Below are 19,493 nucleotides of genomic sequence, written 5' to 3'. Positions count from 1 at the left end.
AAGACTCTTTATAAAGCCACACAATGATGGGACATAACTAAGTATCTTTATGAACTCTAGTGTAGTCACGCTGGGTAGAAAACTACCCAACACAGAACTTGAAAGCTCTACAGTTACAAATTATCATCTTTGTCCTGCTGTTATACTGCAATGTATTTTTATTTGCATTTTAATGTTCTTGCATACACCCTCAGGGCAGGAATCCTATTATCTTAACTATCTCTATTGTCATGTAATTCTACAGTGCTTTAAAAAACATAAGTAGTAGTGAAAACTAAACATACACAATATATTCTAATTCCTCATAATATGCCCTTCAAATTACAGCAGAAAGTTGTAGTAGTACTGGAGACACTTAGCCAAGAAGTTTCTTTACACGATTTTGTTTGGAGTTTCATTGCAGCTTAAAGATTTAGGGAAAAACAAATCTATACTTAAACAAGTGTGCCTGAAGCTTTCTAACAGGTCAGACAATTCAGGAAAATAAAGCAGCAAGTACATATGCAGCCATGAGCACCTATACTTTTTTTGTTAACAATTTCTCCTAAGGAACTGATGAACTTCAAGAAAAAATCCAAAATACATTCCTTCTTGATGAACTTCAAGACAAAATCCAAAATACATTCCTTCTATGTAGCAATTCTCCAGCTAAAACAGTTCTTTAGCTAAGAGAAGATATAAGTTAGAAATATTAGAATGTAGAGAATGCCTTGGACTAACACCTTCTTAGCTTTAATCACAAATAATTGCTGCTTCTTATACTAATGAGCAAGGCAAAATGGAAAGTAATTTAGACAATTAATTCAGGGTAATAGCTTTGTGAGTTAATATTACTGCTGAGAGATTCATTCTCAATTTCCTCGAGTACAATAACAGAGCAGCAGTAAGTTTTTCACTTCAGGGAGCTTTTCTATCCTATGTAAATATAAATAGAAATCCCATTATCTATTGATAAAAACAACAAAGCAAGTTAAATAAAGTTTCATATGTTACAATTTCTTGTAACAGCCATCAGCTCCCTGGAACACAAGTGCAAATAAAACACTTCACTTACTGAAATCAATGAGAAACCTTCCAAATCCTTGCCTTTGGTATTGGGGCATGATCATTATGCAGGAGACATTGTACTTCTGCTGGCAAAGCTTTTCCTGCGGGAAGGAGAAACAGATCAAGTATGTCAAAGCACTGCTGAAGTGGGCAATTGCCTGCACCTGCCACTGTCCTTGTAAAATATCCCAGTAAGGTGAACAGATGCATGGGATCAGTACCAAAGTCAAATAATTCCACGTTAATATTTAATTTTAAGAAGGAAGTACCAAACATACGCTTCAAAATTTTTTTAACTACTCAGTGTCTTAAAAATTAAATACACTGTCTAAACAGTATAATGAAGTTTAAGTGCTGTAAAGGAGGAGAACAGGAGGAAGAGGGAAATACTTTCATGCTTCACTGACCATTCTGTCAAGGATATCAAAATGAAAAATAATATCCATACACATAGTGAAGCTGTAATTTCTGCAATTGCTACACTAAGTACCTGCTGGTTTCCATCTTTGTCTTCTCTCTCTGAATGAATATGGGGTTTGGGCGGAAGGGAGGAACCCCATACCCGGAGAACTAAGTAGTCTTACTTGAAGCATACTAACTTTTTCAAAGCTGAATGCTTCTCACTTGAATCCAAATTATGGCAGAATGCTCAGAAGCCAGAGCTTTTTCAAACAGCATGAAGTCATATAACATGCAGGCAGTGGAGGCAAATATTACACTGATTAAGACAACAAAAGGAAGAATCTAAACTAGGAAGCTGTTCTAACAAATTAAGGTTATAGCTTCTCTCAGGTTTATCGATAAAAAGGAAGAGCCTTGAAGCCTTGTTACCTTTAAAAGATTACACATACAAAAAAAAAAATAATCCCCAAATCAGCACTAAGTAGTTTGAGGGAGACCAAATAAGTAAACCAAAAACATCCAGGTCAGCATAACTGACAAGAAGCTGTGGCAAGCACAGGGATAGTTTAAGACACCACCTATCACTTCAGCCTCCACATATAAGATGACACCAGACCAGTGATGACACTGACAGGATCACATGCCAGTATGATGGTTTTTAAACATTTTTCCAGCTGTGAGAGCAGATACCCATGCCGTATTTCGTAAGGTTTCTTAATTTCTATGGCATGGTGAAGTATTTTCTCTGCACAGGCTTCTCAAACTCTCAAGACTGCTGCTAGTATGAAGTTCACATCCTGGCAACATATTTGTAATCAGGAAAGAAAAGCCAGAGCATTTCTGCCAGCAAGAGCACACACATGCACACACATTTGTTGGGGTTTTTATTTTGTTGTGGTTTTTTTTTTTCTTCCCCCCACCCCCAAAAGGGAGGGTAGGGACAACATACATGCAATTCAGTAAAGAATTTTAGTACTTCAGTAGAATTTGACATGAAGTTATTTTTCCTAAGTTTTGGTAGGGAAAACATTTGTTATTATCAGATGTGACAAACAGACTGGCCAAAAGCAACAGCAGTGAAGCAAGGAAAGAAAATGCATCCTTGCTGAAAGAAGGAACAAACATCAACAGAGACTCATCTTACCACCTGCAGTACCTTAAATAAATCTACTAGAAAATACTTGCCTATATCAGAGTTCATGTTTGTATGCCACAAGAACTTTTGACTGACATAAGAGACAGTGCGAATTGTGCCTACACATCTCACAGTTACTTTAATCCCAGCAAGGCCCACATCTCAGAAGGAATTGGTCAGTCCCCAAGAGATCACTATAATGTGCAGGTACTTTGACATGATTTTTTAAATTCTCCAAAGTAGTATCTTCATACAAATCACTTCCTAAAGAAATTCATTTATATACTAGGGGCAAAAAGTACTGAATTTCTGAGTAACTTACCAATTCATCACACTTCTTACAGACAAATTTCCTAATGGAAGCTTTTCCTGTTGCAAACACATCTAAATATACTTCATCATTATTTTTGGTCATCTTTGTCACGACAGTCCACCTAAGCATTATTTTTGTCTGTAACAGCCATGTAGTGCTTTAAAATTCAAAGCAAAACCACAACCAATAAAGACATCCACTCTAAAGAAGGCATCCACCACAAAGTTAGACACTGTATTCTTGCTCAGGGCAATGAGTAACTGCATTAGATCAGACTGTGTACAAGAGATGAACACAGCCGGCCATTTATGTCTAAATAGCCAGCTTGAACTGTTAGCAGTAAAACCATGAAAACACATTCATATTTCAAGTATCTAGCACTTTTAGAAAGTAGACTTTGTATATTATTGCAAAAATGGTAGGAGGAGGAAAAAAATTTACTTTTCAACTGAAACCACAAGACATTCTGGAAAACAACAACAAAAAAAAAAACACCACCAAAAAACCCCCCCAAAACCACTATAAAAAACCCACAAAATGAACACCAAAAAACCCACAACCAAACCAACAAAACACCCCAATGCATATGGCCGAATGCACATGCAATTTCTCAATTTTGCATCAGTCTTTGAGACAGGAAAGTATGAGCATTTGAGATAACACACATTATATTTGAGATTTGTAGAGAAGATTTCAAGTTTCTGAATTTTCTTCGCTGCTGGCACAAATATAAAGAGTGGGAAACTACAAGTGTTAAGAAAATAACAAAACACACTTTTTTTTACCTTAGAGAAATATCCAACTAAATGGCAGCCTTTCTCATCATTTTTTGTAAGGACATAGAAGAGGAATGGCTCAACATCATAATACAAGGTTTTGTGGTCCAGAAAGAGCTTAGCTAACAAACAAAGATTCTGACAATAAATTTTGCTCACATTGCCATCAACCTAGAAAGCAAGACAGATGCAGTTATTCCCAATGCCACCAACATGTTAGGACAAAACAACTTCTTGATTTAATCATATCCTAGAAGGAAACATGAACAAGATGGTGTTACAGAAAGCCCATGCACATGTTAAAGTTCAGAAGAGAAATGCCTCAGCTTCTTGTTAAGTAAGAATTCTCCAGTTAATATAATTACTTTGTGTTTGTAAGTATCCTCCAAGGATCTGGATTTATTATACAAAGTAACTTCACCTTCTAATTGCTCAAGTGAGAGACTTAATCTTTTTCACTCCATTCCTGGAATGAAAATGAATGACTAGCAGACAACAAAAATGTACTAGTTAAAACTACATTAAACTGTAGTTTGCTAGAAAGCAGTGGCGTACAACAATAAAAAAATGCACAACGAAAACAATGAAGTGTATTATATTGAATTCTTAAGTTATAAGGCCCATGAATGAGTTGCCAATTCCATATCAATCACAGCAATGTTTCTGATAAATTAGACAAGACAAAATGTCTATGCTAGACTAAGATGCTGTTGAGCAAGAGAAGTAAATTTTCAGGCTAAGTATTACAATTAGTCTAGGTATGTTACGAGTGTAAAGAGTCAAGCTGTGACTGAGACAGCTACAGAAAAGCCAGACACAGATGCAAATTTCCTAGATCAATTAGTTACTCCCTGAAAGCAAAGGCTCAGTCAAAGGCAACAGCATTTTTAAAATAATCTTCTTAATGGGAAGGTTTGCTTGTATTGATGTTCTTTGATAAAGTCACTAGCTGTATTTCATTCACAGAGACACTCAAATGTTATTCACACTGTGCTGAAAAAGAAGCCATATTCTTTTGTAATCTGTTTTTATTAAGAATCCTAGTTACAAATCTGAGTAAAACCCATCCTTTTGGATATATTCAGGGATTTCAAGGTGACTTCAGTAGTATAGTTGTATACTCTGGATTAAAGAAAAAACATTTACTGGACAGCTACTACTCCTAAAGCCATCAGGATAAACTTGCATACAGCACTCGAGAACCTACCAAGTACATTAAGCTCTCGTACAACTCACTCCATTTGTCCAGATGCTTTTTATTCCTTTTCAAATTTATTAGCAAGTGTGCACATTAAATGCAAACACTAAGCAAGTACAAATCACCACTGGGTAAACCTTAAATCTGAGACCTCAAATTACATAAGATATCTTTTTCAGTAAGAACATTTTTACAGGAAAGTAAAAAAAGTCCTTAAATTCCAGGCAAACACAACTCGTTCATCAGTTTTAAATGCGAGGAAGAAAAAGGAAAACAAAAAAAAAAAAGAGAGGGTCTGCAACTTCAAAAGCAAGCATCTGGCAAAAGTTTCTTGCGCAGAGCATAATAGTAAACTATGTCAAAGTCTTTTCTCAAATCTGTCAAAGTCATGCTCTGGGCTGAAGTACATAAATCTTAAATGCCAAACTCATTTCTATTTCTCTCAAAAACAAAAAGCATGAAGGAAACCACAAACCCTTCATTCTGTCAAACAGAAAATGGGTGCATAGAATTCCTGAAAGTATCTGTGGGGAAGGACATCAACTGATGAGTCAGTTTCTACAGTTGTCAGAATAACAAGTGACATTAACCTTTGAATTAAAAAATAATCACTACTTCAGAAGTCTTCACATAAGTGCTTATTGAAGCACCTAAAATAGAGGAAGAGACTAAAAGCAGTGGAAAAAGAGTTGGGACACTGCTTTCACATGCACCTTGTTTTCTGTGTGTGTTTTGTGTTGATCCCCCACCCGCTCCCACCCCCTTTCTCAGAGCTTTATTTTACTTTGGTTTTTCACGAAGTTTTTATTCACGTGTTGGCATTTGCTAAGGAAAATAAACTGGAAAGCAGGATTTGCCTATTGTATGCTGCACAGCTCTTAACACCTGCTAGTAGAGAAAATGTAAGTTATTTTGGACTGACTGGAACAATTTTGTTTCTTGATAGGTGAAGAGTTAAGTCTGTTTACGAATTAAGTCTTTTGCTGACAGATCTACAATCTTTACAAAAACTGCCCAAGTCAGGAAAGAAGCAATCTTGATGTAGATAGCTTTTTTTTTTTTAATAGCACAAAAACAAACAAGTGAACCAAATATTAAGATCTTGTTCTAATTTAAGTAAGGACTTCAAGACTACATCTACCATTGTTCGAACAGATAATGGCAATGACCAAGCACGACATATTTATACAATATGAAAATGCAAGTTTCAAGTAGAATCTATGATCTGCAATTAAAAGGCAGTTATCAATACACACATCTAAATACTACTGTTGATAAATAGCCTCAAAAGAAGTCCTAGTAACCCCAACAGTCTTTTCTGCTAATGCAATCAGTAACATCTCGAGACATAGAAATGTGGAAGTTAATCCATAGCTTTAGTAACTGCAGGCATGCTACTTGAAACACAGAATTCTATTGTCCAGGATATTCTTAAAACCCCAAACTTTAAACAGAAGTTATCTCCCAATAGATTAATTTAGATTATAAAAGAATACATAGCCACAAGCTCAACTCTGGACTTTCTAAATTAAAGGCAGTGGGTTCTGGCCAAAGTTGGACTGAACCTCTGTCACCCAATCACAGTGTTTCAGGGAAAGTTTCTCAAACATCCAAAAGGAAAGCAAAAGCACTGAGTAGCTACATTTCTATTTTTACAATAATACACAAGAAATTGCTTTACTTGCTTTTATACATCGGAAGCATCTACATTATGATTAGTATTAGTATACTCCAGTAGCCAGAAATGAATGGGTGCAAGAGGTACTTTGCTGAGAAGGGAAAGGCAATCCAGTCAAAGAGCTTCCATTGCAGTCCACTTCTAAGATACATGCTACGCAAACATCTTAAGGGATTGGATAATGCATGAAGTACAAGTACAGAAAGTAAAAATTGTGACAGAACATGGTAGGGTGGAACAGGATAGTGAAGATGGACTTGTTTTTGCAGTATAAGAAGAATCTCCAAGGAAATATTTAAGTATGTTAAAGTTTTCACTAGTTCTACAACTGGTCTGTAATGTTTACAAACTAGTTACTTTCAGAAATTTAGATTTTGATATACCTACCTCAAATACTGAAAGATCATTTCTTCTGTAGATTTCATTGGCTGGAGGATGAAACCAGCCACATTTTTTTGAGTGCCTTAACAAAATGTTTTTGCTTTTCATGTATTTAAGACAGAATTCACACAGGTAAAGCTTTGGTAATCTGTAAGAAAGTTAGAAAGATATTTTATACAAAAAAAATGTTAAATTCTGTAAACAAAAGGTTTCCACAAAGTGAAAGGCCCTCCCCATTTAAATATTAGGTACCATGAGTAAATGCTGCTTAAGTTAAAAAAAAAATTAAAAAAACCCCAAACAAAACACATTAGAGCAAATGATTACACTTTCACATCAACCATTAGAAAAGGAAGGTAAGATCAGATTCATTCAATCACAATGAACCTAATTCAATAGATTTGGACTATGGTCAGCTGTTTTGTGGTTCAGCCTCTAGTAGATCCCAGTTACTTCATCCTTCCCACATTTTGCCCAAGCTTTTGCTGTGGTCTCTATCACAGTAGGTACACTGGAGTCACACCTCAAATTTCACCCTTCTTCTAATAAAGACAAAGGAGACACACAGCAGAACACAGGGAACCTCCTTCCCCTTCATTTTCCTTATTTTGTACATGTGCAAGGCTAGGAGATGATTTTTCTTTCCACTGTCTTCAAAATACTCGGGTGTGACAGCAAACTAGTAGGACTGTACACCCTCACCTCTTCCTAACCTATCACTTGAACTAAAAGTCCATCCAAACAGTTTGCATATAGGCAAAAAGCCTCCCTTCCACACATTTCCACGACACAGGGAAGATAGATGATTGTACTCCTCCAGGAAGGATTCAGTTCAGACTCCATACAAGTAACCCACATGCCCTGCGTAAGACAATGCTGACAAGTGTTCTACATACCAGAAACTGCTCCTTTCAGTGAATTTTATGGCTATTTACCTTCATCTTTAAATTACTGAAGCAGTGGAAAGTTGCTTCAGAAATTAATTAGTCTACAAAGTTTTAAAGCAGAGACCAATCTTTATCTGCTCTGAAGCTGCTGGCACATCCTGGGATCATGCTGGGATCATAGCCATGGTTTATACTACTCCAGTATTCTAACAAAGTTTATCAACAACATAAAAGGTAGTTTGAACTGTTTGTTCCATGATGTAATTCCACTGCACTCAGAGCTGAGAACCATGCTGCCTCCAACACATGCCATCCCACTGTTGTCTCATACTAATAATTATCCATTGCTATGCTTCTATCTGTGATTAATTTACTTGATGGAACAGTAACACTCTCTTTCACAATATGATACAAATTGAATGAATAAAAAAAAGTAACTGAAATAAAATATTAACACTAAAAATGCAGTGGTAATAAGAGGAAGCAAAAGTGCTCTCTATACTTTTTTTAGCCCTTGATTTTTATATTACCAATTCACAATATATCCCTCATTCCCATCACACAAAGAATATGACATCTAGGAATGAGAGGGATGGAGAGAAAAGGCAGTTTACAATAACACTATGCAAAGGAATTTTGGAACAGACCACTAAGTTGGTTGCTTGCTATAGTAGTAGAGCTTGATAAATACAGTTCTACAGTTCTGAAAATCTCCATGTGTGCCACAGATCCAATGGATTCATAGAACATTTATTTTCAGCACATGCAAAAAAAGCAGAGATCTAGGTCATGCTCCCTGCCTGACTCCAAGGTGCACCCTGGCAAAGGCGGCCAGAAATGACACGCTGTTGCCACAACTTGGTCACTTTGACTTTATCTAGCATGTTCAGACTTCTCCCTGGTCCCTAGAAAAAGGAGGTTCACAAATTCCAGATGACAAACAAAGATTAACTGTTCTAAAAGTCCAGAAGTTGGACATAGCTGGTTACAATGGTTTAAAAAAAACCCAAACCATACAAAAACCCCAAAACAAAACCACCCCAAACAAAATGCCCCCAAAACCAAAACAAAACCATGCCAATACACACTGCAAGACTATGTTTATGCAGGACTAGGAAAATCAGTCTTTTTAATGCATCTTTGATTAGAACTAGTAAAAGACAAAAAAAAAAAAGACAAGACAAATCCTTGTTCTCACTTATAATTAAAAAAGGATATTTACTTTAAAAAGTTATAAATTATAAACAATTACAAAACACAAAGAAAGTAAGTTACAATTATGACATTAGTAAAAATTCCAACAACATGTGACAATCTCGACAATTCACTACCTTGCATATTCCTGTGGGTAAGGTGAAGAGTACCAGGTCTGGATCTCGTATTTTCCAAACTCAATCACCGAAGGGTATCGCCCACTTGTTTCACCAGTATTTTTACACCCAATTTTCTGTCAGGTGCAATAAAAGCAAAATATTAGTTATACAAAAAAAAGGAAAGTTAGCTCTGTATCATCAATTTCACCCAGTGAAGGCATGAGAAACCTGAAGTATTCAAATTAGTTGCTAAAGTTCTTCCATCCTGGACAGACAGAGGACAGAGTTTGCAAACAGCCAAATATAAATAGTGAAAATTTCTTTCAAGGTGCCAAACAATTAAACACAAAGTCAAGCGAGCAGTCCTTAGAACTAAATGCATAGATGGTGCATGGCTCAGCCAAGTAAGAGGCACAACTGCCACAGTTCTCTTCTCCTGTGATACTTCTCTACAGCTCTGGCTCAAACTCAAAGTTGACCTTTTGTCAAAACAATGAGGGAGAAGGCATCAGCAGAAGCCTTCTAGAGCCCTTGGAATTTACATCATGACAGTCAACAGCATACTAACACACACTAATCTGCTATCATACTGAAGTTGAGCTGATCAGAAGATGACTGCTAGACTCTAAAGGGCTGGTGAAATACAAAAAAGGAAAAAGCAGGGGGAAGTAATTTCAATGCCACAAATTTTAGAAATCTTACCGCCTAACATTTTTGGACTGCACATGAAAGACAAAGAAAGGAGGAGGTGGGAACCATTTCCACAAACAAATGGAAGTACAAACTAATAATGACGTTGAATCTTTAAACTTGGTTTGAGTTTGTTGGTTAACACACTGTGAATTTAGACTATAAAAAGGTTGCTACATTGACCCACAGCAGGTAATGTCAGGTCTCGTACACAAAACCTGAAAAAGATTAAGTGACTTCTGCAACTGAAAAAAGTACAAGACATACTCATTTATGATGCAATTTTATAGAAAGTAGCAGTTGAAGCACCTCCCTTCTGACCCAGGTTCTCAGAGACACTGGTTGCTCATTTCATATTTACAGAAAAGTAGAAGTCTATTTTGCTACAGGAATACTCAGATGCCAAGTCCAGCTTCCTTGGCACAGAAAAACCCAAACAAACAAAAAAAGCCCCACCAAGAAAACCCCATCTAAGTCTCCACAAGCTTTAGATTATCACTACATACCTTAAAGAAGAGCATTGACTAAAACTGTTTATATCAGCTGGTGGTAGATTCAGCTCAAATATTTTCACTGCTAAAAAAGTCTACAGTATTTAAATTCAACATGTATTAAATCATTGGGTAAAATGAAGTTATGAACTACTAAACCCAGTTTCCTACCAAGCGTATTTCCTGGGACAGATTTAACTTTTCACAGTGGCTGCTTTATCCATGAGGAAAATCATCAGGCACATTCTTAACAACCAAGATCCTCTCAGTCCTGTCCAGGATGCCAGCTATACTTAATCTCTGTGCTTAATCAGCAGTAGTCCTGTGTCCAAAATGCTCAAGTATAGATTTCAGAACCTATCCCAAGTGTCACTTATCTGACCCATTCCAGTGTAATGCCTTGCCTCCTATCTGGGATAATGTAACTGTATATACAGTGTCTCCCAAATTAAATTCACAACAAGCACGACATATTAGATCAAAAGGAATATATTAAAAATGAAAATGAATAGACATATGAAAGTGAACTCAGTTTTTATTTTCAGAAATAACCACATTTTATACAACATGATTCTTACCTCCAGGGAAAGTTCTCGAGCCTGTTTAAATACTTCCAAATCCTCCTGTGTAACAGTGTCCTTGCTTCCCACCAGAAACACATCCGTATTTTCTTGTTTGATGCTTAGTTTGATTTCAGTATCTGTTATTTAAAACCAGCAAAAAGTTTATTCACAGACATGAAGGTTACGCGTGCCTTACCAAAGTGATACTCCTACATAGGATTGTAGCAGCTATGGCTGTTATGACTCCCCATTTTAACTAAATTTGGGATTACTAAGTAGCAGAAAAGAAACCTTTCCCCCTTCTTGTTTTGCAGTTTGCCATTGCATGAGCTACTTTTGGTACTTGCTTGTCCGTCTGTATAAGCCTTGACAGTCCAGTTCTACTAAATTAGTCTTGAACCTCGTGAAATGGAATAAATTCTATCACTAGAACTACGCCACTTGATAAATTCCAGTACACTCTACAAGGTAAAAATAAAAATAAGAGAAAAAAAGTTGCCCTTAGAAGTTGGAGACCAGTGCTAAGCTAAGTCTACATTCAAACATTACAAATATATTTTCTCTTAAACAAAAGTAATTATAAAAAAAGTAGTTTACAGCAGTACAGATCAAATGTTGTGGAGACTGTAGCAGGATGGAATTGTTCATGAAAAAGCAATGGAGCAGAGGGAAATGAATTGAAATGCCCACCATCATAAGCACTGACAGCACACAATCATGATGACAGCACTACTGCCACAGAAAGGGCAGGGGAAGAACAAGGAAGTAGCATGAAAAGTGGCTACTCATGCGGTACTACACAGCCATAAGCAACATTATGAAGGTATCTGGGGCTCCTAGTGTCACTACAGATGCAAAAAATAATAAAAAGGTGGTGTGGTATTAGTTAGAAAAAACATTTTGGAGATTTAGTCAGCATTAGATAAAAGGTCAAAGTTTCATTGCTTTTGTATGAAAGTGAAGTAAGAACAAGAGAAGTAGCTAAGACCTATGTGACAATATAAGAATTTTGGTTTTGGACGGGACGCAGGTTTGGTTGGCGCTTTGACCTTTGCTTACCATCATCCTGATCAGGTTTAATCCTTCCGTCTGCCAAGCTCCCCTTCCCTGTTGAGGGGGTCCCCATCTGAGGGGTCACTTTATACTTTAATCTGCCTAGAATCCTGGGCTTTTTAAGGAAAGTTGTTCTCTTGAGGTGAGCAATTGCTTTAAAAGCATGTCCTCTAGACACCCCCCATCCAGAGGTACAGGCATGAGAAATAAACCTACTCCTAACCTCTTTCTTTCCATAGAAAAGGCTACTAGATTTTGATGTGGAAGACAATTCTGGTTTACGGCGCAAACGCTTGGGTGGTGCATAGCTTGGGTGTCCCTTTTTTCGAGACTGTCCCTGAGTGGTATAGATATGAGAGAGTCCATCAAAGAGTCCCTTTAGCTGACTGTTATTAGGAAGGCTACTAAAGGAAGGTACACTTGACTGACTGGAAGAACTGTGGGGAGAGTTAGAAGAAGTGGAAGTGCTGGATTTTTGCGAACTGGGGCTCTGACCAGAGATGGGGGTTGGGGGTAGAAGTGAAGAAGGTGGAGGTTTTAGCTTTTGTGTGGTACCTGTAGCCAACACAAGAGAAGTGCATGACTGTTTCTGAGAGACCTTTTTCCTTGGACGATAGTGCTTTGAAAAGTCTATTATTTCACCTCGTGATCTGCGACCATCAGGTGATGGTGTAAAGAACTTAGTAAGGCCATCAATGAGCCCTTTGGTTTTCTTGTTAACTTTAAGTGTAGAGGCAGATATGTAGGTGGAGGTGGTGGTGATTTTGGTGGTGGCACCAGGCCGAGTGGGGTCTGTAACAGGCAATCTGCTGCTTGAATCCTTCACAGATGCAGCATGACCAGATGAAGGTGTGGTACAGACTTTAGTCTTTTGACCCCTACCAGGTGACCCCCTTCCTGTGAATGCATTCACGGATCCTTCATCACTGGTTACAGACCTATGCAAAAATTTGGAAAATAAAAGTCAGCATTAAAAATCTGTGACTACTGCCAAATAGTACTACAGTTTATACAAGTTACTTGTGCTACTGTTCTTAAAAATGTTAAGAGAAATTAAAAGACATATACACTTTGGAAATACATTTCACACTACGACATAACATCCACTTTTTTTTTTGTCCTTCTCCCCTTTCCCTCCCTTTAAAATATAGTCTACAGTACATATAAATAGAAGCAGCTGGGATAGCAAGATCTCCCAAGTATACAGCCTCCCCATCTACTTTTAGGCATGGCAAAAGTGTGCTGCTTTGGGGAGAAATATCAGTGCACTGTGTCTGAGTACAATAACTGCTCCATCACCACAGAGTTTATGGTGCACACAAAGGAGATGTACATGTTCAATGTTAATAAATTACTGCATATCAAAACACTTAACTTCAGACTACATTTGCTTAAACTGTAGAGAAAGTCTATTAGGCCTTTAAAGTACTACAGTCAGTTTTCAAGAAACTATTTTTTCCCCACATTCTCATTGGATTATGTATGTCAACACTAGTAGTGAAAATTACCACCAAAGACCTAAAAGCAAAGTGAGGTAGTTTAAGAGCATTATAACAAAACCAAAGATATAGACTCTGTTTTCTTTAGTAATTGTAGCAATAACAAAAACAGCAGAGGAAAGAAAAAAGCAACACTGTAAGATCAAGTGGTGTTTGTAGAAAAGCTGTAAACCAAAATCAGGCCTAACATGGAAAAGGAAGAGTAGTGAATGTTATTTAAATGCTAGGAAGGAAAAGGGCATGCTGAAAGCCAACATTTGTGACAGCAGAAGTACAGGTTTAGCTGGTCACTAATAACTGAAGAGAGGAACAACACTGAAGGATATGCTGAAAGTAGTATATTCTACGTATACAGAAACAGAACCTTTAAAAATATTTGCAGTAAAAAAGAACCAGGAATCAGGAGGCATGATCAAATTGCAAATCTAAACAAAGCTATATAGTTGCATCAAATGCTTCCATTCCCTTTTCCATCCTGCTCTGTGAAGTTAGCTTATTTACTTTGCAGCAGAAAGTTTTCTTCCACAGATTTTGCCTTCTTAATTGAGATGCTGAAGTAATTAATTCCAACAGGTCACTTCTAATTAGAGATTGAACAGCCTGGGGCTACCATCTGGTTTACTGAACTCTAAGGGCCCACCAGTTTAAGAACTAGCCCCTTTTCCACTCAGACATCCTTACATTTGGTTAGCTTAAGAGGCAACAAAACCAAAGACTTCTAAGTCTTTTGAATCCTTTGGTGCCATAAGCTTATGTCCATCACAAGACCTAGTCTCATTACCAGATGTAGTAATCATCATCAGTGCCAGAGGCCAACACACACCTGGTTTCAGTTAATCCTACACAGTAATTTGCCTGTGAAGGGCTTCCTACAGATGGTCAACAGGCAAAAAAAATTATTCCAGTACTACTGGACAGATTTTCTTTGTACTACACAAAAAGAACTAAGTGGCATCAGCTAACCTTTCTGTATTTCATGTGACTACATACTTTTATGTACGACACTGTCATCTTCTGTACCCCACGATCATGTTTAAATAGGATTCCATGAGGGAAAGTCTCTTCTCTTATCTCATCTCCTAACTACTATTTTTCCAAAACAAGATTACTTTGTTTTGTATATATAAGACATTGAAGTAATAGAAATGTGCCCACAGTATTGCAAATATTGATTGTACAAAGTACTACTCCCCAAGTACGACCCTAACATGCTCATGTGGCTCACGTGCTACAAAAAAAAAAAAAAGAAAATCTTTATAAAAATATTCATAATCATCATACAATGCCAAGAGAACTTCTGCATCCTTTAGCATGACATTTATTTTAAAATCTGTAGCTCAGAATCCCATTAGTAAACTGTAATAGTAAAATCCTCACAACTCTTCTTTTACAGTATGAAGAAGAAGGAGAAGCAGAATTACTGTGTCAGACAGACATTCCTGCTAAATCCACTGTGGGAACCTAAATCAGGAACATGGTAGTACTGTATTAGAACTCCATCTGAAGGCTTAGAAGTTTTCAAAGGGGTAAAGCCAGATATAGGAAATATTTTTATTATGCACGCACAATGATTTATAGGAATTTCTGTTAAAACACTGAAAGTTGTATGGCTATTTCAATGACATTCAAATTCCTAAGTTAGTCTGTCAGGACGAAAACGGAGAAGTAAAAGATGTTTCACCCACTCTTCTTTTAACACTACATTTTTTAGTTTCACATAGTGCCACACTTCATCCTTGTCCTGTACTACTCTCCTAGAGCAACATACACTGAACTTTAGAACAAGGACCAAAAAGGCAGGACAAGAGATCCTGGCACAGAGAGAGGAGAAAGAGAATATAGCAAGCTGCAGCACCAAATCCATCAACTTGACTAGTGTGCTGTACTTTTTTTTTTTTTTTTTTTTTTATTCCTTCTATTTTTACATGATGGCTCCACTGGCTCCAGAAATCCTCATTTTGCAAAATGCAAAGTTTTACAGCAGCTACTGTGCAACCCTGAAGAATACCAGACAGGTGATTAGACTATAGGAAAAAAATGGTTGGATAACAGCCACATGACAAAATAAGTAGTAGATAGAGCTAGAAAGCTTTTCAGCTGCTGAGTTGACATGGCCAAACACACAGTTAAATAGGAGAAAAACAGCATATGTAGATAGGAACATATGATGGAGGGCAACATGCTACTGGAGTTAACACAGAATCTGTTCCTGTTTAACACTAAGTGTAATGTTAACTCAGCATTTGAACATGTCTTAAACAATCTTCCAACCAAGCCTTAAGATGTCCAACTACAGCGTTCCTTGGAAATATAGATACCAAAAGAATTACAGCACTCTCTTGTCTTAGATAAACACATTCCTGAGAAGCAAAAGGAATTGCAACCTCTTTGCCCAGTAACCAGTGGCAGCTTAACAGCAGAATTCAAGTAATAATTTTTTTCCAGAATACCACTGAGACCTGAACTACTGTAACACTTGCATAGTTTGCTTTTTGGAATGTTTTTTGTGAGCTGGTATTAACTAATGAAGTTATTTTTATACAGCTTTTGAACAGGTCCTTGAGCAAAACAGTCTCCTGAAGTTGGATATCAGTAACTCACATACAGAATCTATACTAAGTGGATAATAGTACTTCAATTATTTGAAGTTACACTTAAAAGATAGCTGTAGCATATGTTATCATACAGACTTGTACATGCATCTGCTGTAAATATAAGTTTTTTTTAAAAATTATGGGATCTAGAAAAGTTACAGGAAGTTTTTTCATCACCTTCTGACATGACACAAAAAGTACCCACTACAATTAAGCAATTATTGGCCATTGGGCTGAAAGGCATATACTAGAATATTCGTCACCTACTTTCCCCAACTTGAAATGCAGTTAAAAACCATAGTTGAACCTGCATCAACTCTTATCCAACTACATTCTCAGAAACATTAAAAATAATTTCAGGAGAAACCTACAACATTCGTTGCTTTAGTTTATTTTTCGGTCGTCCAATAGGTTTTGCATATCGTCGCCTTATTTGGGCAGCTTTCTCATGAAGTAGCTTTCTCCCTTTCTTCTTTGGTCTACAGACCTGGCAAATCCACATCCCTACATAAAGGAAAAAACTTTAATTGTACACAGTTTATTTAATCTGTACTGCAGGTGTCTACCAAGATACGCGTCAAGTACACAAGGTCTACAAATTATCTTATGAACAGGACATAGGGAAGGCAAAGTGGACAGAGAAAAGTGATCCACTTCTACCCACAGTCTGAAATTTTTCAAAGGAAAGTGCTCATGGAAGGGGTTCTTAGAAGAATTTCTGTTCTAGCTTGTCCCTCCTTATACTACATAGGACTTTCTTCAGACACAATTAAGACGGGGAAAAATTACATGTGTGTTACAAAGCAATCTAGGCTAGAGTGCGTGAAAGAAAATACCAGATCACACCTAGGTATGTTTTACCATACAACAACTTGAATTTGGCATCCTTTTAACATTAGATGACCATGTCTGAATGCTTATTTATTATAGGTAAAGCTGGGGATTTGGTGGGGGTGGTGGCTAGAAAAAGTCTTTGGTGTAACTTTAAGATTAAATAGCGAAAGCCATAAAGATGTGAGAGCAGAAGTTGAGAGGTGCTATATATCAGAAATCTAGATATTAGTGAACTTGAAGATACAGGTGTTTCATTTGTTTGCCTGTTTTTTAAATTACTCTTACAAAAGAGGATGAAAAAGCAGGCTCTTTCATCTGCTCTAAGGATTTCTTTGTCCATGTATATACTCCAAATATTTTAAGAGCCTTTGTAAAGCTTCAACTTCAATATACTGGCCAACAACTCAATACATAGTGAATTCATCTGGTCAACTGACCACAGATTTTTACTATTTTCCTGAGGAAAAATATCTCAAGCAAAGAAACAAAGTATTGGCTTTGACATTATTAAAATCATACTGTTTACCAATGCAAAAAATAATTAGCATGCTCAAGAGCTTTTGGTCACTTAATATAAGAAAAGACTGTGAATGAAAGTATTTTCATTTAAAGGATTTGTATTATCACCTTTCGGCATTCGGGAAAGTGGTGGGTCACAGCACTCCATGTGGAATCCTCTATCACAGGAGTCGCAAAAAAGCATGTTATCCTGAAGGGGGAGTGGGGGGAGAGGAAAAAAAAAAAAAAACTTAATACAGCATTACTTGAAGTTGTACATCAGTGATTTGTATTTGCAAATGTGCTAAGTATAGAGCTACGGTAAACAAAGACAAGTCAGGTAACACTCAACAGTAACTTACTGCATTTTTGCCTTGGATCCTACATGCACTGCATGTCTTGCATTCAATACACTGCCATCTTAAGGCCTTCACATTTGTTGTTAACTCAGGACAGAATTTCAAACATGACGGATGTCCTAAAAAAAACCCCAAAATATTTAAAGCTTGAGATTTAAGATTGGCAAGATTGATTCTTAAGTTCAACAGGACATACCCAGCACCATCAGAACCCTCCAAGCACCATCTGTTTTCAGAACTTTGCAACACATTATTTAACTCATCTACTTCATACAAAGATACAGAATAACTGCCATAAAACTCATCTACAAATAGAGGTGTAAAGTTGACTCCTACTGTAACTGACACCTGTAAATGGTCTACACAAGCAATTGAAACAAAATTTTAATTTTCACTAGGTTATTTCCATAGCATATTAAACTGCCATTGGTTCTGAAAAGTATTTTTTTTTTTTTTTTTTTTAAACAAACTTGACCTCCCCTCCCCTTTCCTATCAGTGCAACATAAACAGAGGAAATCTTTAGATAAAACAGTATCAGTTATTTTTCCAAATATACTAAGTATCTGTCAAATAAACTTAAAAGTCAGGCTATGCGCACTTTTCATTCCAACTTATTACTTAATTATATATGAAGAACCATTTCAGAGCAGTGAGAAGGAAAAAAAAAAAAAAATGAAGCAGACAATTGGCACAGGAAAAGCTTACTGCAAAGGAAGATTTAAAACAGTAGGGGGGGTAAAGAGTAGCTGAACTACCACCTCCCATGAAACTGTATTTTATCCCCTGGTGGGTCCATCCTCTTTTCATGGTAGCCTAGAAGGCCTACATGGCTTCTCCAATTAATACAAGATATCAGACAACTGAACACATACAATACCTTAGGCAATATTGGCAGTAATTTTTCATGTCTTCAACAACCTCTATAGAGTGTACCCTTAATCCAGAAAAGATAAAAGCACTGCTAAATAGGAAGGGATAAGCCTTCCCAGGGAAACACTTTTTGCCTGTATTATATTCAGAGATTATCAAGAACAAAAGTTGTCAAACCACAAGTTGTCAGAGAGATAAGAATCCCTGATGCCATGCTGCACTTATAGATGGCTGCAGTGATACGATGCGCATGAAGGACGCTTTCTTCTCACTGTCAGTCAGGATACGTGCTTTCTTCCAGGTAATGGTCTAGTCATGGCAATTCAGATTTTCTCCATTCACTGTTTCTCAGTCCGGGACTGAGCTAAACCACCACAAACAAGAACACCGGCTAATCCATGAGCATTTGCTATTTTCATCTTCTAACGGACTGAGGCATGAATGGTAAAGATGACTGATGCAATGCAAAAGCCACTTTAGTAAGAGCAAATTTCAGATTTTCTTTCTTTTTATTGCATGGACCCAAGGCTTAATCCACTTTTTGTTAAACTTTAAAAGACAAATTGTGTATAAAAAGCATATTCTCAAAATAAAATGCAGAAATATATTAGTAAGGAACAAACAATAATAAATTCACAGAGTAGTTTCAAAAACAAAGACATTGAAAAAACATTGCCATTTGATTCTTAGCATATAGTTTAGGACACATTAACAAATTTTCGTGGTTAAAATCCAGTATGCACTTAAAAGTGACTATTTTTCTTGAAAGTGACAAGTATACTCTGTAACTGCACAGCTGAGTTCAATGCTACACCGTTCCCTTCAATAAAACTTAACAAGACTTTCATTTTTTAAAATCTGCTAAGAAATAAAAAAAGCTCCCTAGAGTGGCTTATTAATAATCAATATCA

The 19,493-nt window shown here is 36.8% G+C and overlaps 1 protein-coding gene across 9 annotated transcripts in view; it reads right to left on the bottom strand.

The window, feature by feature from the left end:
- The window catches only part of KAT6B (lysine acetyltransferase 6B), a 113,901-nt gene that overhangs the window by 30,848 nt on the left and 63,560 nt on the right, over positions 1 to 19,493 (bottom strand). For 4 of the 9 annotated variants that reach the window (XM_075758606.1, XM_075758605.1, XM_075758604.1 and 1 more), the window contains exons 4-12: positions 17,715 to 17,830; positions 17,482 to 17,563; positions 16,392 to 16,524; positions 11,934 to 12,865; positions 10,890 to 11,011; positions 9,149 to 9,264; positions 6,937 to 7,078; positions 3,683 to 3,844; positions 1,055 to 1,148 (exon numbers count right to left, since the gene is read on the bottom strand). In XM_075758606.1, the coding sequence (XP_075614721.1) occupies positions 1,055 to 1,148; positions 3,683 to 3,844; positions 6,937 to 7,078; positions 9,149 to 9,264; positions 10,890 to 11,011; positions 11,934 to 12,865; positions 16,392 to 16,524; positions 17,482 to 17,563; positions 17,715 to 17,830 (1,899 nt within the window). The remainder of the gene's footprint in view (positions 1 to 1,054; positions 1,149 to 3,682; positions 3,845 to 6,936; positions 7,079 to 9,148; positions 9,265 to 10,889; positions 11,012 to 11,933; positions 12,866 to 16,391; positions 16,525 to 17,481; positions 17,564 to 17,714; positions 17,831 to 19,493) is intronic. The other 5 variants (XM_075758612.1, XM_075758610.1, XM_075758611.1 and 2 more) reach the window with 2 other exon arrangements.

Source organism: Balearica regulorum, chromosome 7 (genome assembly GCF_011004875.1).
Source record: "Balearica regulorum gibbericeps isolate bBalReg1 chromosome 7, bBalReg1.pri, whole genome shotgun sequence".
Lineage (NCBI taxonomy): Eukaryota > Metazoa > Chordata > Aves > Gruiformes > Gruidae > Balearica > Balearica regulorum.
Note: the sequence above shows the minus strand (reverse complement) of the source record. Positions and strands in the feature narration are given on the sequence as shown.